Here is a 22,588-nt window from a genome sequence, read left to right on the forward strand (position 1 = left end):
TTGTTGCCCCCTCCCCCCCCCCCCTTACAGAAGGCATGAGAAGCTGCTGTGTAGACACAGATGGGTCACCTAATTCATGGTCCCAGGTGCCTGCTATGTCATGGGCCTGGCCCATGGGGCCCTGGTCCTTCTGGTGAGAGTGGAGCTCAGAACTTGAGGCATTAGTGTCCCAACCTCAAGGCTGGCTGATCTGACCTTTCCCTTTTCTCTACTTGCCCCAGGCTGGTGGGGGAAGTCCACACAAGATTCGGATCCTGGGAGGGGCCCACGGTGAGCTCCCTAGATCTGGGGCTGAAGCAGGCCGGCGGTTTACTGACGGTCTGGTCGAAGCCTGCCTGGGCCACAAGGGGGAAAGCTAAGGAGCTGAGCAGGGCCAGCAGGAGGACCTCTCTCTCGTGCTGGGAGCCCCCTGCAGCAGTGTGCTCGGGAGGCCTGCGCGGGAAAGGGCTGCCGAATCAGGAACCGGCCCAGCCCAGTGCCTCTTCCTCAGCAAAGTCCCTCCTGCTTCCTCTAGGACCTCGCAGTGGCAGGAGACCCAGGCCCGGCTAGTCCTCCCTGACTGTCCCCAGCCCCCCAGCTGTCCCTCAATTCCTCAGCCATATAAAGTAGGGTGCTAAGAACCTCTTTCAAATGGCAGCCAGGAGGATTAACAGAAATAGCGGACAGGGAATCACCTGGTATATTCCAAGCACACAGCCAAGTTTAGAAATAGTAGATGTACATGCACGCTGGACCCCCCCCCCCCCCCGCCCCCAGCTCTCAGGACAGCTCGACGTCTCCAACAGCTGTGCACCTGGACACCTGACACAAGTCCCCAGGTCCCTTCAGTGCAGACGGGGGCAAGGGGGCAGCTGAGAAGACTCTGGGGGTCACACCTGCTCTACCCTCTTCTCTCCGTGTGGCCTTGGGCAAGTGACCAACCACTTGGAGCCTCACTTCTCAAGTGTGAACTGGGCTGGGCTTCCCTTCCTCACTGGAGGGTGGAGGGGACTGAGACACTGAGCCTACACTGCTCTGTACAGTACTGATGAATGAAGGGTTCTCGAACTTGTCTTTGTGATGGAGCTGTTGCTGCCGATGCTGCTGGTGGTGGTGATGGGGACCATGGTGGTGACCGTGACGGTGACGATCGTGGTGGTGCTGGTGGCGGTACTAATGATGGTGACAGTAATGATACCAGTGATGATGGGGACAGTGGCTGTGGTGCTGGTGAGGAAGGAGCTATAGGGCAAGGACGTCAGGACCCATCTTCTTTCTCAGCTTCACCTCACCTCCTTCCCTACTGTGCTCTCCCTCCTCCTCCCTCTTCCTCCATCCCTTTACCTCCTGCTCCTGCCTCTTCTCTCCTCCTGCCACCCCCACCCTCCTCTCTCCCTCTTTCCTCCTCCTCCTTCTCCTCCTCTTTCCCCCTTCCCCTCCCCAATAAGCCAGCTTTCATCCCGGACTCCAGTGCCCCTTTAATGAGTCCTGGGATGGGGGGGGGGGGGGGGGTGGAGATCTTCTCTGGCTCACCCATTTTCCCTCTTTTTTCTTTTTTCTTTTTTCAGTTTATTTATTTATTTTGAGAGAGAGCTAGAGAGCAAGCAGGACAGGGAGAGAAACCCAAACAGACTCCACACTGTCAGCGCAGAGCCGGATGTGGGGCTCAAACTCACAACCCTGGAATCATGACCTGAGCCAAAATCAACAGTTGGAGGCTTAACCCACTGAGGCCTTCCGGCGCCCCTGGCTCACCCATTTTCTATTCAACTCCTCTCCAGGGCTAGAGCGCGGGCAGCCTCAAGGTAGCCCTCAGGTCACAGGCACTCTCATCAGCCCTGTCCCTTCGCTACAGCTTTGGGCCTCCAAGGACAATGGAGAACTCGGTGAAGTTCAGCCGTAAGCTCCTGCAGCGCTGTGCTGCTCGATTCCCTGCACACACATGCCTTTGCCCGGGCAGGTTCCCTGCCAGGACTCCCTGCTTCTCCATTCATGAGCATTTCAGACCTGCACCCTTAACCAGGTGCCCTCCACCCCCACTTCCTGCCTCACCTTTGGTCCCTCTCCAGCAGCACACCTGAGCCACACCAGGTGTGGGAGGAAATCAGGCCCGTCGGCCCAGGCGAGCTGACCCAGGAGGAGTCCCGCGGCCCAGCCGCAGGGCCTCCATCTGCACCCACAGGACAAAGAAACCATCTGCCACACCGGCTCCTGTGGCCCTGTGACAAGAGTGAACATTTAGCTCATGACAAGGGTCATGCATGGGTCATTCTATACCAAGAATTCAGGCCGTGACAAAAATCGCTTCATTTATCTTGCACCCGGGGTCAGTTTCAGACACGACAAGGGGCAAAGCTGAGCCCAGGAATGTCTGCTCTGACTGTTACTCGTGTTGCCAAGCCCTGGAAGAGCTTTTCCCTGCCCCAAGTGCCCCGGCAGCTCCCTGGGAGTCTGGGTCAGGGCCGCTGGAGCCTGATACAACTGGGGGTGCCGGGGAAAGGCTGAGCTCAGAAACAGCCCAGCCCCATACCTACTCCACGGACTCACGCCGCTCCCAGCCTCAACCTCTCTCCTCTCCCCCTCTCCCCTCCACCCAGGCCGCAACGTGAGCCGCAGCTGCACCAACGAGGGCTGGACGCACCTGGAACCTGGCCCCTACCCCATTGCCTGTGGCTTGAATGACAAGGCATCAGATTTGGAAGAGGTGGGCCTCAGTCCACCCCTGCCCTCCCACAGTGCCTTGGCCTGCAAGGCTCCTTCCACCCTCTCCCAGCAAGGAGTGAGGTTGCTGTCTATGCCGAAGCCAGGACTCGTGGGGTCTGCCTTCCCCAGCCTCCTCCCTTGCCAGGCCTGCATTTCCAGGGGCTCATCCCCCTCTCTGTCCCTGACAGGGAACAGGAAGGGGACTTTCATGAGGATGACACACAGCGGCAAAAGCTGAAACAGCACTCGGCCCTCCCCGCTGGGAGCGGGCCACCCCGCTGACTCATGGAAGCCTTGCTCCAGCCCTAGAGGGGCAGGGAGGGCAGATTATCATCTTCCTATCTCATGCAGAGGGGAAACTGAGGGGCAGATCCTCAGCAGCCAGTCAGGGACAGGGACAGGGACAGGGACAGGGACAAGACCATGGTCCTCAGTCCCAGGACAGGCATATGCCCTGGAGCAGGTGAAGCATGAATGGTTGCTGTGCAGATGTGGGCCCCGGAGCCACGTGGGGATACTGATGGGAAGCAAGAGTATGACTGGAGTCCTCAGCTAGGAGCCCCCTCACTGCTTTGGTGTGGGGTCGTGGGTATGTGTGTGTCCGTCTGCTGTGACGTTTGTCCCACCCCCAGACACCCTTCTCAGAGCTTTTGCTCCTCCCACAAGGGCAACGTCTTCAGAGGCCTTCAAAGCCCACCAGGTCCCCAGGCAGGATCTAAATCCCCTAAATCCCACTTAACCACTTGCCTGTTTTCCAGCAGGGTGTGGGACGTGGAGAGAAACAAGGGACTCACCCAGTGGCCAAGGATCTGCATACGTGTCCCTAGGGAGGGTTCCTGGAGGGGCCAGCCAGAAGCCTTTGGATTCCAGATTAGTCCTGTCCCCCTGCAGAAAGGCTAGATTGCCCTCCTCCTGCTGACCCCTGCCTCTGAGAGCCCCGGCAGGGAAATTGTCCCAGTGTCGTCTTTAGTATTCTAATTCCCCGTGTGGCTCTCTCGCTGCATGGCGGGAGGTCCTCATGTGGAGTCTGAAGGGCACAGTGTTGGGCCGCCGGGGGGCCGTGCCCGAAGCTGGCACGGAAGGGGTGCTGAACACATGACTGCAGAATGAACAAACGGGCACAGGGAACGCGTGAGGTCTTTGCTCTTTCCGTCACTGACATTTCCCTCATGAAAGAGCAGAGAGAGGAGGTTCAAGTCAACTCCCGCCCCGCCCCGGGAAGCAGTCCTGTCCCGTCTGTGGAAACCCAGGGGAGGGGTGTCAGGGGTCCGGGGACTGGAGGGGGCGGCTCAGCTGCTCTTGGGACCCTGGAGTCTCTTCATCTGCCAAGGCAGGGATGGGAGGCAGGGTGCGTAAGGCACGCACCCCTGCCAATACCCCCTAGGTGAGCCCACCCCACCCCCACCTAAGACCCCCAACCCCGCCACCCTCTTCCCTCTAGCAGCAGCAGTCAATGTTCTACAGTTCCGTGAAGACCATCTACACCATCGGCCACAGCCTGTCCCTCGCTGCCCTTCTGGTCGCTACAGCCATCTTGAGCCTGTTCAGGTGAGGTCCAGCCGCAGCAACAAGCCTCAGAGCAGACCTAGCCAGGTCGCTCCTGTGCTCGAGCCCAGCCTGGCCCAGCCATGCTCTGGCCCCCTTCCCTGTCACCCCCAGGCAGCATAGAGCCCCTGCCCTGTCCCCCTACCAGGCCAGCCTCCCCTGGAGAGAGCAGGCTGCTCAAAGTGCTCCACCTGTCTCGGCCTCGTCCCCATGGGATGGCCCTGCACCTGGAGATCGGGCGCCAGAGGGTGGGGCAGGCTCTGGAGGCTGAGGCACTCGGAGGCCAGGCTGCACCAGGGTTGTGCCCGGGGGCGGGGCCTGCCCTTGGAAGCCCTATGCTCCCCCGCCCTGCCCTTGCTCCGAGCGCTGGACAGTGTGGTTGGAGTGGGGGGCCCGAGGCCCCCTCAGCCTCCCAGCTCTGCCCGCCTTGCACAGGAAGCTCCACTGCACGCGGAACTACATCCACATGCACCTCTTCATATCCTTCATCCTGAGGGCCACCGCTGTCTTCATCAAAGACTTGATCCTGTTCAACAGCGAGGACGTGGACTATTGCACCAAGGGCTCGGTGAGGACCCCACCCAGGCCCACCTCCCTCTCCCTCTTCACCTTTACCTTCTCCAATCTCAGTCCCTCTCCACCTGCTGCTTCTCCCCTCTTCCTCTCTTCTCCTTCCTCCTCTCCCTCCCCAAGAATGGCCAAACCCCTACCCAACCCCGTCTGCAGCTCCTTGAATCCCACCCCCCTCCCAGCCACAGGAAGTGGTGCTCAGCCACCTGGGAGCTCACAGACCTGCCCCTGCCCGTGACAGATGCCTCTCCTTGGTGGGGAATGTGACACTTCATAGCCAGAATCCACAGTCCCCCGTCCCTCTTCTGTTGGTAACTTCCAGAGTGATCTTTGGGAACTCCCTGCCTCAGTTTCCCCATCTTGCAAGGACTTCCAAGCTTCCATCCTACTCCCCCACCCCTACCACCACCTGGATTCGGTCCAGATACACACACAGCCCTTCTCTTCCCTTCTTCCCCTGCCATCAGTCCGTTCTGGACCTTCCTCAGGAAGGGAAGTTAAGACAGTGTCTAAGGAATTAATTGTCCGTCACTAAGGGGTCCATCTCCAAATGACTGTGAGCTCGGGACCCCCTCCCTGAGTGCTCCGGAGCTAAGACAGAGAGCCCAAGACCAGCCCTGGCTCCTACCCATTCCTGTGGCCAGTGACTCTGCTTCATGAGGACCTACCTCAGGGGCAGTGCATTATTTTGGGCGTCAGCAATACCTTCTCCTCAGAGAATGGACCTATGATGGTGGAGTCTTAGGCATGTAGACAAGAAGGAAGGGAAACGCAGGGTGGCCACCCTGGACAATCCCAGAGCTCCTCAGAGGATCCCACCCAGGAGCTGGGGCCCATGAGCCACGGACCCGGAGAAGCCAGGAAGCCTCCGGCACACTTGTTAAGGATAATTGTGGAGACTGGCTTTCTGATTCATTAACAGCTCTCTGAAGCTTTTCTAAGGCAAGAAGCACAGATAACTGTCCTATTAAAGAGATGAGCTATTCTAGTTGCAAGGCAAGTGGGGGAGGATGGGGGACACAGGCCCGCCTGTAGCCGGAAGGACGGAAGTGGGACCTGAAGGAGCTTGCAGCCACAGGAAGAGGAGAGCAGACTACGGAGGATGTCTGAAAGCCAAGGGCACAGAAAGGAAGGAGTGGGATCTAGAGAGCTTCCCGGAGGGGGAGGGCTTTAAGTTCTGGCTCACAGGTATGGGACTTGATCTGAAATGGAAAACTTTCTGGGAGAGAACAGAGGACAGAGAAGGTCCTCCAGCTGTGCCAGGTGGGCCACCCAGAGCCCCAAGTTGCCCTACTTCTGCCTCCTCTTGCCTTCCATCGGGGCCCCACTCCACAGCCCATAGCCTACAGCCCCACATATTCAGGGAACCCTTGCAAACCCAAGCAAGAATCCTCCTCATACCTCTTCTAGCCACCTTCTATCCTAATTGAAATAAGGTGAATGAGTAGGCGGGGGCGGGGTTAAGTGAATGGGCAGGTAGACGGATGCTGAGTAAATAGATGCGTGGATGGCTGTACAGGTGGAAGGATAGATGGGTAAAGTAGGAAAAACTGGGTAGATGACAGGTAGAGGGGTGGATGAGTAGACAGGAGGTTGGATGAATGGATGGATAGCTGGTTAGGTGTGTGGGTGGGTAGAGGATGGCTAGTAGGTGGATAGGCAGAAGAATGGAGAGATAGGTAGGTGAGTGCATGGGTGGGCTGATAGACGGAAGATGAATAAATGATCAGTGGATGCATGGGCGTTAGACAGACAGATGGGTGAGCTGGTAGGACACCTAGTGGGTAAATAAACGGACAGGTGGGCAGATGGATGGTTGGATGGGTAGGTGGGTAGATAGACATATAGGAGGAAAACGAATAGACGATAAGTTGATGGATGGATCATTAAATCTGCAAACTTATCCCCAAATCTCAGAGGAACTAAAAATCAGGGATAATGGGAAAACCACTGGGTACATTTCGAAAGGGACAACGCAAGAACAACAAAGAGACTAAGCTGGCCGTGCTGCACCTGTGTTTGTTGCCCCAAACGGAGATGTGGGCAGGCAGGGGACCCCAGTGAGCCCCTTCTCTGTTCCTCCCCCTGCAGGTGAGCTGTAAGGCAGCCATGGTCTTATTCCAGTACTGTATCATGGCCAACTTCTTCTGGCTGCTGGTGGAGGGCCTCTACCTGCACACCCTGCTGGCTGTCTCCTTCTTCTCTGAGCGGAAGTACTTCTGGGGGTACATACTCATCGGCTGGGGTATGGTACCAGGGAGGGCTGCCAGGCTGGGGACGGAAGGGGCAAGGCCTGGGGAGCTCACTAGGGGGTGGGTGCCAACCCTGCCTGCACTCGTAGGTCTCCCTGGGCCGCCGGTCCTGCCTACCAGGCTCTAGGCCAAGAGTTGACAAAAGTCCCCCCCCCAATGTCTGACCCCGGGGTAGGTGCCCTCAGGCTGCAGCCGAAACTAGAGCTGATCTGTGGGACAGACAGTTTCCGTGAGCATCCATTTCCCCTTCAGCCCTTGAAACGCAGGGCCACTGCTAGTCTGTAAAGTGCCCCTGTCAAATTGAGAAAAAGACCCTCCCTTTAGGGGGACACAGCCCCTCGGGCATAGCGCTCCACCCCCTCAGTAGAGCAAGCATGTTTGCACAGTGAGCGGCCTGTGCAACCGCAGGTGGCAGCCCCGGAAACCCACTCTTCTCTCCCTCCCTTTCTCTCTCCTTCTCTCTCCTAAATCTCTCTCTTGTGCCCTTTTCTCTTTTTCTTTTCTTTGGCCCTGACAGGGGTGCCCAGCATATTCACCATTGTGTGGACAATCATCAGGCTCTATTTTGAGGATACTGGGTGAGCTGCCACCCCGCCCCCTCCCCCAGGCTGCCATCATCTGGGGCAGATCCCCTAGGTGGGATGAAGGGAAGCTGGGAGGCACAGACTCTGGGCCTATGGTCTCTAAAGGGCTCGGGGGCAGAGCCGGAGCACCTGGGAGGGCCTCTGACCCTGGCTGAGGACAACTGTTCTCATTCTCCCCCACCATGCCCTATCCAGATGCTGGAACACCATCAACTCCTCATTTTGGTGGATCATAAAGGCCCCCATCCTCACCTCCATCTTGGTAAGGCCTCCTCCCACCACGTAGAGATGGGGAAACTGAGGCCTAGAGTGGGTAGTCCACTGACTTCAGGTCACACAGGAAATTCGTGTCAGGATCGGAACGGAAACACAGGCTTCCCAGTGACTCTAGGCAGGGTCATCCCCATCCTTTTCCCCATCAGTTTCTCCTCTAGGGTAAAGAACACAGATGGGGAGGGCCAGTCCTTCAAGACGTGAAGTAGAATTCCCAGATGACCCCCCAAAGTGGGGAAAGCTAGGGAAGAGAGAAGATGGATAGACAGCAGGGTCCTGGGGAAGAAACCAGGACATCAGTCTGGGGAGCTGGACCCCTCAGCCTCCCCTCTCTGACCACTAACCTTGGCCGCATCCACCAGGTGAACTTTATCCTGTTTATTTGCATTATCCGGATCCTGGTTCAGAAACTTCAGTCCCCAGATGTTGGAAAGAGTCACAGCAGCCCATACTCGTGAGTATGCTCTGGCTTCCCTGGTGTCCCCATCCCCCGTCCCCAAATCTGCCCACGTGTCTTTGAAGTTTTCCAGGAAGTCAGGTGACTCCAGAGTCACCAAAAAGCCACCTTGCTCTCGCCCACCTCCACCCCCCATGACCTGGCTCAGCCCACAAGTGTCCCCCGCTCCATCCCTACCCTTGCCAGGCCCACAAACCCCGTGCCCGCTTCCCCTGCAGTCACTTACCTAGCAAGCGATCTGCCCCAGGTGTGTATCCACTGCCAAGCCAGGGAGCTTGAGAACACAACAGATCACTTGTGCCCTATTCACACCAGGTGCCCAGTCCCTGGCAAGGGCCTGGCACAGAAAAGGGACACAGTAAGTACACAGTAGATGGATGCCCTGGGGGAGCCCCCAGCTGGACAACGAGATAGCCACATAGGATTAAGTAGTGCCCAGGAAGAGTTAACAGCAGTTTCCGTGCCAGGTGTGCTAAGGAGTTTCCACATATCATCTCATGTCATCCACACAGTCCCCTATAAACTGTCCACATTTTACAGGTAAGGAAACTGACACTCACTCCCTCCTCTTCAAGGATTTGGGAGCACATGGCCCTGGCAGGGGGGAGGGTACAGTGTCCCTGGGACAGTGGTCATGCTCCTTGCTTGGAAAGAAAGGTGTGAGGGCTGTCTTCTGCTCTTGGCAAGACTGGAGAAACAGGAAGGTTTTCATGAGAACAGGGCTTGAAGCCAGAACTAAAGAAACAAGGACAGGGTGGCTGTGAGGAGGTGAGTAGGGGTCTGCATGCCTACCGATGGGAACAAGAGACTGATTATCAGTGCTGCAGAGACAGGACAACCCTGGAGCATCCCATAAGGGCCGCCCAGTCCTGGGATTCTGGACTGTTCTTGGCCTGGCTTCTCTTTGGAGAGTCTTGTGCTGTGGTTCTAAGATTCTTAGCTAGAATGTCACGAGCTGCTGGATTTAGGATTCTATTCTGGAATCCTGTGATTCTCTCTGATGAGACTAAGACTCACGTTCCTGGTGTGACGGCATTCTCCCCCGCTGGGTGCGTAGGAGGAACTTCCCCTCCAGTCTGAGAACAGGGTCTGTAGCCTGCCAAGGGGCAGTACATCAGGCCCGGGCATCCTTATCCTCTGCTTTGCCTGTGGGGCCCGGTTTGCCCCAATGCACAACTGCTCCAAAGGGCTTGAATCTGAGGCAAAGGAAGCCGGTCATCACCAGGTCCACGTGGGTGAGATAGAAACTGAGCAGCTGTCGGCAGGCAGAGGGGTGGGGGGAATAGGAGATGGGGCTCCCCGCTGAGGGGCTGTCGGCTCCCACTCTCCACCTCCCCATAAGCCTTCAATTTAAAGAAAGCCTCCATCTGTCAGCCTTGGGCATGCGGGAGAGATTTGTGGCCAAAAAGGGGTGGGCAGTGCTCAGGATCTTGGCATGGCTGGGACCCAGGTCTAGGAAGGAGCAGGAGGGGCAAGGCTGGGGGACCTCAGGCCCAGGACTAGGTTTCCCTGGACTGACTTCCGAGGCAGAAGGGATCACGGCTGACACCCCCAGCCGCTCAGACCTCTCCCAGCCAGGGAACCGCGAGTTCACTCTGTCTGGACCGGCTGAGGTCAGGTGGTTGGGAGGCCTGAACCAAGATGAGCCCTGCTGCACAGGAGAGGAAAGAGTCATTTAGAATGAATATCGACCCTGTCAAGCACACAAGGCTGGAGAAGGAGGAGCTGGTCCTTCAGACCCTGCTGAGAGTGTGTGTATGGGTGTGGGGAGCCAGGGAGGGAGGGATGCAATCTCAGAAAAGGTGGCAACTTCTAGAGAAGTGGACAGGCAGAGAAGCCAAAGATGGACTAAACCAGGCATAAACTGGAGTACCCAGCATCCTCCCAAGTGGCCTTGGGTGTATGTGATCAGCACCCCAATTACAAAATCTTCCTTCCCAAATGTCCTCATCCCTAGTAGAGAATTAGTCTCTTGTGGATTTTATAACTTTATAACTTTACAACACCCAAAGTAGTTCTGAGTTTCCAGTGAGGCCCATTTCTGTAATTTGATCATATTGAGCATACATTTACCCCCACCGTAAAGATTAGGGAAACTGAGACCAGGAGAGGGGGAACCAGGATCTCCTGTTAGCTGAGAACATCTCTCCCTTGGCTGCCACAGACCCTGAAATACTATGTCTCATCCTCAGGGTTCAGCACTGACCTCCCCTATGGTCTCTCCTCCAGAAGGGTGAGAAAAGAGAGCTTCCTTCTCCTTCATGCTTCCTTTTAGGCTAGGAGACCTGGAGAGGGGGTGCAGGTGGAGGGTAGAGGCACTGCAGATATGGAACAGGAACACATGTGCACATACTTCCAGGAGCCAGCGGCCCGTCCTCACACACCCTGGTCATCATCCCTACCTCCTATACCCACTGTCTGCCCTCCCCCTTGTCCCCAGGAGGCTGGCCAAGTCCACTCTTCTGCTGATCCCCCTGTTTGGAGTGCACTACATCATGTTCGCCTTCTTTCCCAGCAACTTTACAGCTGAGGTGAAAATGGTCTTTGAGCTCGTCATGGGGTCTTTCCAGGTATGAACCATCCACCAGTCTGCATTCTTCTCTGGGCTTTAAGGGAATTCAGCCTGGGGCCTTGGCCCCTTGCCACTGGATTCCATTTTTCCCCCACTGTAACAAGTCCTGATTAAGCACCTACTGTATATGCTTTGCCCTTTGGTTAATCAGGGGAATGTAAGGACCAGGGCCAGGGGTGGTACAGGGGCTGGGGGGCTCCTGGAGTCTGTCCACCTCACCTCTCCTACTCCCTTCCTCCCCAGGGGTTTGTGGTGGCCATCCTGTACTGCTTCCTCAATGGCGAGGTAAGCCCCTCCCAGACCTTGGGGGCCAGGCAATAGCACTCAGGTTGAAACTCAGGTTTCAAGGTGCGGAAACACTAATGGGATAAGTGCAGAGCAAGGATGGGTTAAATCTTGCTACTCCAAGTGTGGTTCTCAGACTAGAAAACAGGTGATGGCACATACCCAGGACCTGGTTAAAAAGGCTGATTTCTGCCCTCTGCCCCCCAGACCTGCTGACTTAGAATCTGCATTTTAACACACACACAACACACACACACACCTGGGATTTGTGTGCACATCAGTTTGGTTAAGTGGCTGTGTCCAGCAAGTGGGGATTAGGGGCGAGGGGGTGGACTGCCAGTGGAGGCTGAGTTACCGTGGAGCCTGGTTACAAAGCACAGAAATCCATCCACTCAGATGAGCGCGAGTGAGCTGGAGGGCAGCGATCAGGGGAATGGGGATTCAGCCACCCCCAGGCAGTACCCCTCCCCCTCCCCGACTACCTTCTCTGATCCTCTCTGCCTCCTACCGCCTCTGGCTCCAAGGCCTTGATTTGACCCGGGTCCCCAGTGGTCCCACTGTGCACTAGCCTAGGTAGCATCCGGGTCTCTCAACTTAGACTCCCCAGGAGGATTTGACTGGCTGGCTCGGCACCCTAAATCCAGAGCAGCCCGATCAGCAGTGGAGGAGGCTTACTGGGGGCGGGCTTGAATACCTCCCTTTCCCCAGGTGCAGGCGGAGTTGCGGAGGAAGTGGCGGCGCTGGCACCTGCAGGGCTTCTTGGGCTCGGACGCTAAATACCAGCACCCGTCAGGAGGCAGCAACGGGGCCACATGCAGCACGCAGGTCTCCATTCTGACCCGCGTCAGCCCGGGCGCGCGCCGTTCCTCCAGCTTCCAGGCCGAAGTCTCCCTGGTCTGACCGCCAGGCGCCCAGGGGCCCCCAGCGGCTCCTCCCGTCCGCACCACCCACCCCGGGCGGCACCGGGGACCGAGGCCTGCCCGGGCGAGGCCAGCCCCGGCCCTGGGCTCGGAGGCTGCCCCGGTCCCCAGGCCACTGTCCGGACGCCCCTCAAGAACTCTGCCCTTGCGCTTGTCTGAGAGTAGGGTGCACAGATGCGGGAGCCGCTTCTCTGCAAGCAGGTGCGCCGGGGGACTCCCACCTGAGAAGACGTGGGGTGGAGCTCGGCCATCAGACTCCTCCCCGAAAAGTCCTCGTCCGCCAAGCAGGGGCAAGAAGTCCACATGCTCTCTCCCCTGACTCGGCGCTGGTGGCTCTCGGGCGCCGTCCAAGGTAGGCAACTGCCCGTCCTCGGACAATGGATGCGGGATCGTGGTGTGTGCCGAGGACACAAAGATCTTGGCCCTGAAGATCACCGGCCACCACCACCTCGACGGAGCCTGAAGTTCCACCATTGCGTCAAGTTCCTTTGGATTAAGCATTACCATTAAGGCATCTCTTCCCAGAGGCGGTCGCCTCCCCCAGCGTCGTCCTCTGAGCTGCCAGCCCTTCCAAGTGGAGGAGTTTGCCTCAGACGGGTGTGGTTTTGATAGGGAGTTTAGTTTGGGGCGCGCAGGTATCTCCATAGTCCCTGCTGAAGCGCAGTGGTCCCAGGATGGCTGGAACGATCGAGACTGCCGCCAGCCCTACAATCCCTACAGGCAATGGGAGCTTCCCTTGGCCGCCCACCTATGTGCCAGCTATCAGAACCAGGCTGAGAGATGTGCGTTCGTGCGCCCCTTAATCCTCCCATCAACCCAGCAAGGTGGGAACTACTGCCCCTATGTCACAGGTCAGGAAACCGAGTCTCACAGAGAGGTCCCTCGCCTTGTCGCACAGGTAGGGTTCGATCTTGGATCCGTCAGATGAGAAAATGAAAGCACAAATTCTTAACTGCTGCTTTTTATATATTGTAACCAGTTTCATCCTCTTAGTTATTTGTATCACCACTGATATTATTGCTACCATCCCTGCAATCCCATTCCCACGCGAGCCACACTGGAGTGTGGCTGAGAAGTCCTCTAGCCCACATATTGTCTGGACAGGAGCCTGGTGGTCAGTAACATCCTGTGCCTACCCTGCACCCTGTGGCCACATGGCTTCCTGCCCACACTCCAGCCAGAAGATATCCTCAGGACTGCAAACGGGCTGTGCGACAATAAACGTTGGGTTGAATCGGCTTGGCTTCCCTGGTGGTTGATGTTCCCACGTGACCTAAAATGGGGACCAGCTTTCAACTTACGGCCATTTCCCCCTATTCAGAGGAGGGGAGGTCGAAAGCATCACTGAAGCCAGCTGTCACCACCCTTCTGGCTTTGGATGGGAATCCTACACTTCTAGGAGAAGCACGGAGTTCTAAAGGCCTTTACCCCATGTCTCATTGAATGGTATCCCATGTCTTCTGAGCGTGGGGAAGTTATACTAGGTTCTCGTTGTGTCCCCTGACCTTCTAAATCCAACCAAGAGAAGGAAATTCTATTCTTGGATTAGTACAGAACAGCTGACCGAGCTGCCGCAGTCCCAGAAATGGTTAAGTGGGAGCATGTTGCAGGCCACAGTGATTCCTGCAGACAGGGGTGCATGGGGTATAAACTGACCATGTTTACACCGCCCAGGGTTCAGGTAAAAAGAGATAAGAGGACAGAAATGTCACCAAAATGAGTGACAGAGCCAATACGACTGGTGGAATGGTTTAGACACAGGCAATAGGGCAAAGTAGATGATTTCAGTTAGCAAGAGAGGTCTCCCTCCAAAGCCGTTGCCTGACCCCTTGGCTTCCACTTCCTGCAAACCTGCAGAGGGGTTGTCTTGTTTGGGAGCAGGAGAGGGATGTCAAGCTGGTAAAAAGAAGCTAGAATAGGCTGGCAAAGCCTCAGATCTGCTTACAAGCCTCCTTCAAAGCCTTGTCCTACTCAGTACCATCCCAGAACCCATCACCCAATGACAGCCCCAACCAAACCAGCATGCCGAGGAGGCCTGAGTCAGGGGTGGTCAGGCCAGGATCAGAGTCACCGTGAACCCAGGGCAGGGGCAGCCCCAGGCACATACCCTTGGACCAGTGGCCCAGCAGGTCTGACAGTGGCAAACTCCGTCTAGAGTCACATGTCACGCCTGCCCTGTGCATGGTCAGCTGCAGGACAGAGAAGGAAATATCCCTACCTTTGGTTTCAGGTGCTCTCTGGCCTGCTGGAGAGCGCATTCTCAACACTCACCGTCCCTTCCTCTGCCCGGGCCAATGGTGGTGACCACCAATGGGGTGTGGAGAGCTGGGCATGGGCATTTGGGTCACCCGGAACTTGTTCTATTCTTCCCCAAGAGTCTCCCATCCCTACTACTCCAAGGCATGGGGATAAGAGATAGGGAACAGGTGGGAGGGCCATGCTCCTCTCTCCCAGCTGGGTCATGTTACTGTCTGATTTCCCTCCCTGCCTCCCCAGCTCAGTGCTTCTCTAAACTGGTTCCAGAGATATTGTCTACCAGTAAGGTCCAGAAGACCCAGCCCTACTCTTTTAGTCCTGATTCGAGTTCCGATATTCTTGTAGATCTTGAGCAGTTCCCTGTATCTCTGGGCCTCAGTTTTTCCACCTGATGGATCGCTAGGCTTAGCTCCTGGCTAAGGCATGAGTGGCTAATGAGGAAGGGGCTGTCCAGAGCCCTCTGGCACCCGCTGTGTCCTCTGGGCTAGGGGAGGACAGCAACTGGAGGGAGATCCCCAGGCAGACTGGGGACCAAGGGAGGCACAGAGGTTGGAGGCTGTGGGAGAACAAGAACAGTTCTCTGGAACTGAGGGATGAGCTCAGGCTGGTGGAAGAGGGTAAGGGGAGGAGGGAAAACAGAAATGGGAGGAGTCAACAGATCCAAGAAGTGGGGCATTTGCAGAGGAATGGGCAGGACCCTGCCTCCCAAATCAGTGACCCCACAGGTTGCCTGAGCTATGGGAAGGCCAGGAGGGACCACCCTCCAAGCTACACCCAGCCCATCCACCACAGTGCCCGAAATCCCACCATTAGTGAGTCATAGCTTCACAGTAAAGGAAAGAGGCCAGGGGAGACCGGATCTATCAGCCAGGAGGGTGGCATATGAAGCAAATGTGGGGAGACCCAAGACACAGGCAGCAAAAAGGAGAACACTGGTGAGGTCCTGCCCTGAGAGTAGGTGAAAAGTCCAGTGTTGGGCATTCAGGAACAGAGAGAAGCTGAAATACTGTCTCGGGTGGACAGAAGGAGTATCCTATGGAATGGGAATACTCTCAGAAGGAGTATCCTATGGAATGGGAATAACCACGAGCAGAATTTCTCCTGCACACCTTCTTCCCCCCAACCTCCCCAGTCCCTCTCCTGCCTTGCAAGGCACTTGTCAGGCCAGGCCAGCTCATCTCTAGCGCCACCTGGTGGGTACCTCAAGGACTTCACCAAGGTTGGCCTTTGGGACCCAAACATCACAGGGTTCAGGCCCCTCCGCAGCAGGCCGGGTGACACAGAGGGCAGGCCTCTCTCCTCAGCTCCATTTCAGAGTGAAATACAAGAGGGAAAATGTAGTGAGGCCACAGGACTGGTGACCCCAGGGACAGCCTAGGAGATTAGGGAGACCCAGAGCCCAGTCCCTAGACCCAGTCCCCTGACTTCTGTGGCACACAGTGATTCCTGTCCCAGTCCCAACTGTAGAGTTGGGCCTCTAGGGCACAGATTAGGTCCTGGCCCTTGACTGAGCCCTGACCCCAGGTCCTGAGGACAAAGTCCAGTTAACTCCGGTGGGCACCTCCTGGAAAGAGGAGCAAGGAGCCCCGTCCAACCTGGTGCAGAGGGCCACCATCACTTTGGTGGCAGAGGCCACCATGTGGACAGTACCTGTCACTCTGGGGCACAGGCTGAACAAGGAGGGTGGCCGGTGTGCCAGCTGAATGGATAGGGAGCAGCCTCCCAGGTGAAGAGACCTCAAGTTTTCTCCAAAGACTAAGCAGGGGTCTCTAGGTCCCAAGAGAGCATGATGGGTGCCAGGGACACCCAAATCCAAGTAAGCAGGTGCCTGGGGTGGGCCCTTAGCCGCAGGAATCCAGTGGAGGTTTCTTAAATGAGGCCAAGGGGATGAGGGTGGTCTTGGGTCCTGAGAAGGGCCCCAGGGGCAAACTGAAGAAAAGCTGCCAGTCCATCATCCAGGTGTGAGGGAGGAAGAAGAGAAGGGGGTTTGGGGAGATGACCTGGTTGGGGACATGCTGAATGTGATGTCTGTGGGATGTCTGGGGAGAGCCCCAGGCTACTGAAATCAGGATGGAAAGCGACAAGGCCCAGGCAGGAGTGGGGAGGCCTGGGCAGCCCCCATGGGGCAGGGGGCACAGGGAGTCCGCATCTGCAGGCACCTCCATCTGGCAGTGCTGGGCCAGGCAGGAGAAGGAGTCAGAGTCAGCCCCTCTGTTCCCACCACTTGCCCAGGGCCTGTTTTCCTGAGAAATGACCCTGCCTCCTCCCAACTCTCCCTATGTGGGAACAGGAACTGCTCTTATCTCTCCCAAGGGAGGGGGCCAGAGCCACAGCTGGCAGTCATTAAACACCCTGATCAGGCCGGGGATGGTGGAGATATTAATAGCCAGGAGTCAATGGCCCAGGAGACACAGCCTCCCGAGGAGAGGGACAGTAACCTCAGCAGGCCATGGGGATGAGGAAGATGGGTCAGGAGACCATCCTGGCAATGCCCTAGCCTCCACGCAGGACAGATGGGGGTAACCAGAGTCCAGAGAAGGGAAGGGACTTGCTTGGAATCACCAGCAAGTCACTGGCAGAGCCTGGCCATGAACCCAGGTCTTAAAATCCCAGAGCCCCGCTTTGTTATACGGACTGTCATAGGTGAGATTCATCAAGAGTGCCCTGTGTGGAAACAGGCAGAGCAGACCTAGCAGGAGACACTAATTCTTTAGTCTCTTTCCAAAAATCTTGATATTTTGTTCATTGTGTATTTTTTACATCAGCTTTGATTTTTTTGAAGTATTGCATTAAAGAACTGTTTATCCTGATTACTGAGTTTTTTTGCCACCTCCTTAAAATTTGCATCTGAGGCAAATGCCTTGCTTGCCTCACCCTGGTCCCAGCCCAGTTCATACAAGTCCCAGTATCCCTAGGTCCCAGTATGTCAATGTGGAAGAAAGGGAAACGTTCTGCACCGGCCTCTATGTGGCTCAGAGGGAAAGGGTCCCACCTGGGTAATGCCTAGTAAAAGTAGGCAGCTCCAGGGTTAATGCTGTGGCTCAACCTAGTATTTTCTGTCTGTCCCCTCTACTACCCTCAGTATGTTGACTTTCATCACAGACGTACCCCCTCGTCATTGCAGATGGCCGTCACTACCCCAGGCATCAAGTTCTCACAGAACTCCATCCAGTGGCAGAGAGAACGTTTCCTGTGTGTCTCCATTTATCAGAAAGATAAACTATCCCAGAACCCATCTTCTGCACACTTTCCTCAGGCTTCTGGGCCGGGACCAGGTCACATACCCAAGGCCTGGCTGCAACTTCCAGAAGGAAAGTTGATCTAATAAGGAAGGAGGGAGAGATGGCTGCTGGCTCTCTTTCTGGATGTTTCTCTGGGTAAATTTGTGGCCTGTCAGCATCCCTCCATCTGAGCCTGGTGGTATAGTAGTGTGAGGTGTGTAATGTAGAGGTGAGGAAGTCCCATCAGTCCAGAATAAGTGCACAGAACAGAAGAGACTCTAGGTACTTTGTGCAGAAAGATATTGAATGTAGGGAATTAAATGTAGAAAGGTCTGGAGGCACGGAAGTGAGGGCACACTTCTGCCCTGTGGTAGGTCATACTACCCCAGCTGCCACCTTGCAGGAAATTACTGTCAACATCCTAGTTGCACATCCATTAAGCTGTGACAAGAAAATGGAAGGAACAGTGTCCTGCTGCTGTGAAAACCCCTGCCTGCCAGATCCCAGCCAGCAGCCAACACACTGCGGGAAGAATGGCCTCCGCCTCCCTTCTGTCTTCCAGCTCTCTCCTGTGATGCTTCCCTCTGGTGGAGCCTAGGTTGCATCCAGATCCCCAGCAGCAAGGGGGCGCTGGGAAAGGTAGTCCTCAGCATTCCAGCCCCTGCAACACACAGGAATATGGAAGGGGCAGACGGGGATGGTGGCAGCACAGAGGCTCAGGTGGCCTTGTAGCCCGTGTCACCAGAAAGAGAGCCCGAGATAAGGGTCTGTGATCAAGAAATAGGAATTGGGGACAGAGAAGTGTGAAACAGGGAAACGGGGAAAGCCAAAATGGTGGTGAGTTATTGCACTGGTCACCGGTGTGGCTACTGGGACCCTCCATGAGAAACAGGCAGGACACGCCTCAGAAGAGTCCTCCTGAGGGTCAGGATTAAGTGCTGGTTCCCAGCAGCTGTCACTCCAGGTCTGCCATGTCAGTATCGTCACACTTTCACGCACGAGTTGTCAATGGGTTCCTGCAGGTGTCCCACACCATGGCTTCGGAGGAGCTCTGGGCAGAAAGTGATAGATGAGGTGGGGAACAGGTTATTCCTGTAGAACTGGAAAAAGTAGGTCAATAGGCTACAAGGCAGCAAGTCCAGTACGTGGCCTCCTGCCGGCAGTGCGACCCTCTGTACTAGGGTCTTTTCACGGATACTCACTGCGGCCAAGGTATTCATAGCCCGTTCTCTTGGCTGGGGCCCCAGGGCCTGCCCTGGCAAATCCGGCCCCGCCTTGGCTCACTCTGGCCCCTCAGTCACACCTCCCTCCAGCCCTGGGTGTGAGCCACCCTCACCTCACCATTAACCATGCCAGTGCCACATGCCAGACCCACCGGCTCTAACTCGGCCACCTTCCTCATACCCTTTGGAGCATGCTTCTGGCGGGCCTGCCAGGCCTCTGGGAGCTGAGAGAGGCCTGGTGGTGCTCACTACAGCCTTCTAGCCATCAAATCCACCCATCGACCGTCTTTACCTAGTAGGGCCACCTAAGGGACACAGGCTGCTTGGGAGACGGATTCCAAATGCGGAATGGGACAGACGCATGCCCCCTCCATTTTCACTTTTTAGGGTTTCTCCCCGCTCTCAAGATTTCATCCCAGAGGATGAGACCATGACACGTCTGAGAGATTCTTCCCCTTCTCGGTCTTGCCATTCACCAACTTAAGATGGGCTTTCCACTCTCCTCCTCCATCCTTCCTTCCGGTTTCCCGAGAAAGTGTCCCCTGGGTCATAATGGTGGAGTGGCTACTAGTCTCAGGGGTTGGGAGATGAGAGTTACATTGGTCTAATATTTTCAAAGTGTGAACGCCATGATACTCATTCAGCAAAGAGTCACTGAGCCCTTACTGTGTGCACAGAGGGACCAAGGCACAGGCCCCGCCTTCACAGAGCTGACCCTCTAATGGAGGAGTCAGATGCATACATGGGGAAAATTACACGAGGATGAAAAAGGACAGCGCAGGGAACATAGTCAATAATGTGATAATGTATGGTGTCAGATGGTGATAACACTTATCGTGGTGAGCGCAGAGTAATGTACAGAGTTGTAAACCCACTATGTTGTACCCCTGAAACTAGCACTGTATGTCAGTTACACTCCAATAATAAAATATAGAAAAATAACCTATTGATGTTCACACAAAAAAATTTTAAATGAGGAAAATTACAGAAGGAAGAAGACAGGATGAGGGGCTAAAGGGGTGCTCTGTCAGTTAGGATGGTCAGAGGAGGTCTCCCCAAGGGGTAACAGTGGAATAGGAGCAAGTCATTACCCCGTCTTGATAATCAGAGGGTTTTAAACCACAGATACCAGAGCCAGGGCCCGAGACCCTAAGGGCCAGGTCAAAACAGGCAGTCCCCTGCCTCTGCAGCAGCAGCCTGAATAGTGTGTGAGGAGAGCATGTACCAGGGGGCTGGGCCTCGCTGCCTAGCCCAGGGCTCGGGTGCTCACTGCTTCCCAAGTGACCAGGACGGGATGCCCGCCTGGACATGGGGAGGCTTGTTTCTTGGGCCCTCCATTGCAACAGTGACCTAGGCCCACAGACTCCATCTGGGTGTGGGGACCAAGAGGTTCCCCCCCGAGCCCGCCAACCCCAGCTCAGTGTCCTCAGCGGTGCCAAGTGACGGAGAACAGGCAGCTCTTGAAAAGACTAATATTTACTCTTCAACTGGGAGCTGGCACAGGCCGTTTCCTGCGACTGGCTTCTGGCTCACCCCATGGGATGGACACGACAGGAGGCACCCGGGAGATAGGCAGATGTCCCCGCGGACACCAGCACCCAGGATGAGGCAATGTCTCCGAGACGGGGACGGCATGTGCCGAGGCCCCATCCGACACAGCTCCTCTCCGTTTGCACACCTTCGTGGCAGAGCACTCACGATCTCCCGGAGCCCTGCTGTACGGCCCTGTGAGAAAGTTCACCGTACTCTCGGCCCTGTGTTCCTCGCTTCTGGCCGCTGCTCTTACCCCTGGGGCCTCAGAAAACGTGCCTGGAATAACCCCTCAGGGCCATGGTGGTCCTGGTTAGCTTCACCCTGCCGGCCCCAGCCCCCTCGGCCTTCACTTCCCCAGGCACATGCTTTCGGCTGTCGCCAGAACAGACTATTTCTGGGGTGGGAGGAAGGACTTGCCACCGGGGGCACCTCCGTCCCTCCTGCAGCTGTGTTCCTTTTTCCCTGAGAGTCCCCCGTGAGAGTCCTTCAGCTGAATGCCTCATGTGGGAAAGAGTCTCCGCCAGGAAACTACTGGTCAGGCGGCGAGAATCTGGGAAGGATAGAGTCCCCGGTGGCCAGAGCTGGCTCACCCATCTACTTTCCCCTCTGGAGTCCCCTCCTCTCTGCTTTCTGCCCTTCCCCTTCCGCCATGTGTTCCAGAAGCGCTCCCTGACCATTATAGCCCCCGGCCTCGGCTTCAGTTCCCCCACCTCACCCACTGGAGAACCCTGGGAGCTCAAACACTCTGCCAGCGTTTGGGGCTAGAGCCCCGCAGAGGCAGGCCTTCCCAGCCTCAAGTCCAGTGAGGGCTGGGCACAGCGGGGGCAAGATCCCCGGGGGCAATGCAGGCCCCCTGGTTCACCCAGGGCTCTCAGATCTGGATGCTGACCCTAGCAAGTATTCTTTTCTTTCAATTCCTTATTGTCTCTGTCCCTAACTCCCATGCTCCTGGCCCCTTCAGGCCACCACGCGGATGTATTTAACACGTATCTTTTAGAATACATTCTTACAAAATACTTTATCATTTTGTGTGCGTAGATTTCCAATCATATAAATGTTATTTTTCTACTCGGTTCTACGTTTTGAAGATCCATCCATGCTGCTACATCACACCAAGTCTGGAACTTCCGCCTGCTGTGTGGTGTCCCTGCTGAGCCTGCGCACTTTACCTGTCCGTGCGTGGAAGACACACGGATTGCTTCCTGCCAGTACAGATCATGCTTCTGTAAAACCTAACTTGGGGCGCTTGGGTGGCTCAGTCGGTTGAGCGTCCGACTTCAGCTCAGGTCACGATCTCACGATCCAGGAGTTCGAGCCCCGCGTCGGGCTCTGGGCTGATGGCTCAGAGCCTGGAGCCTACTTCTGATTCTGTGTCTCCCTCTCTCTCTGTCCCTCCCCCGTTCATGCTCTCTCTCTGTCTCAAAAATAAATTAAAAAATGTTTAAAAAAAAAAAAAAAAACACAAAAAAAACCTAACTTCACACAGGTCCCCTTAAGGATCTGTGTGAGAAGTTCCCAGGGACATATAACCAGGAGTGAAGCATCCACATCATGAGGCCTGAGCACACTCAATTTGGGTAGGTAGCTGAATTAGTTTTCTAGGGCTGCCGTGACAAAGTACCACAGACTGGGTGGATTAAACAACAGAAATTTATTTCCTCACCGTTCTGGAGGCTGGAGGTTGGAGAGCAAGGTGTCAGTAGGGTTGGCGTCTTCCGAGGTTTCTCTCCTTGGCTTGCAGACGGTTGCCTTCTCTGTACCTCCCAATGCACATACGTTGAGGTACTGGGGTAGGGGTTAGGGCTTCAACATATGCATTTGGGGAGGGCACTGTTCAGCCCACGACAGGGGCACTGCCTTTCAGATTGGCTGTGCATGAAGTCCTATAACCACTCACTCCCTCCAACATTCGGTGCTTCCTAAGTGTTACCAAACTAATAGGCACAAGGTGACATCTTACTGTTGTTTTAATAGGTACTTCTCTGTTATTTCTAATGATTTTACACATCTTCCTATGCTTATTAGCTTTTTGGGTTTTCTCTTCTGAAAACTGTTCATTGTTCTACTGAGGTTGCTGTCTTTCTTGCTGACTTACGGGAACTGATTGTACATTATTGGCTTCAGACATTCTAAGTACCTTCTCCCACTCATTTTCCCCGTGAAATCTTTATTTGTATGCAACCAAATTCATCAATCATTTTGCTTTAAGTGTTGT

At 55.7% G+C, this 22,588-nt stretch overlaps 1 protein-coding gene across 6 annotated transcripts in view; it reads left to right on the forward strand.

Annotated features, from left to right (window-relative positions):
* Positions 1-13,378, forward strand: part of VIPR1 (vasoactive intestinal peptide receptor 1) — a 33,470-nt gene extending 20,092 nt beyond the window's left edge. For 4 of the 6 annotated variants that reach the window (XM_058729567.1, XM_058729570.1, XM_058729571.1 and 1 more), the window contains 10 exons: positions 2,577-2,683; positions 4,124-4,230; positions 4,663-4,795; positions 6,889-7,042; positions 7,567-7,627; positions 7,829-7,895; positions 8,269-8,360; positions 10,804-10,933; positions 11,179-11,220; positions 11,929-13,378. In XM_058729567.1, the coding sequence (XP_058585550.1) occupies positions 2,577-2,683; positions 4,124-4,230; positions 4,663-4,795; positions 6,889-7,042; positions 7,567-7,627; positions 7,829-7,895; positions 8,269-8,360; positions 10,804-10,933; positions 11,179-11,220; positions 11,929-12,120 (1,085 nt within the window). In that variant the 3' untranslated portion in view covers positions 12,121-13,378. Of the gene's footprint in view, positions 1-103; positions 1,210-2,576; positions 2,684-4,123; positions 4,231-4,662; positions 4,796-6,888; positions 7,043-7,566; positions 7,628-7,828; positions 7,896-8,268; positions 8,361-10,803; positions 10,934-11,178; positions 11,221-11,928 lie in introns of those variants that run through there. The other 2 variants (XM_058729569.1, XM_058729568.1) reach the window with 2 other exon arrangements.
* The last annotated feature ends 9,210 nt before the right edge of the window (positions 13,379-22,588 follow it).

Source organism: Neofelis nebulosa, chromosome 5, assembly GCF_028018385.1.
Source record: "Neofelis nebulosa isolate mNeoNeb1 chromosome 5, mNeoNeb1.pri, whole genome shotgun sequence".
NCBI lineage: Eukaryota > Metazoa > Chordata > Mammalia > Carnivora > Felidae > Neofelis > Neofelis nebulosa.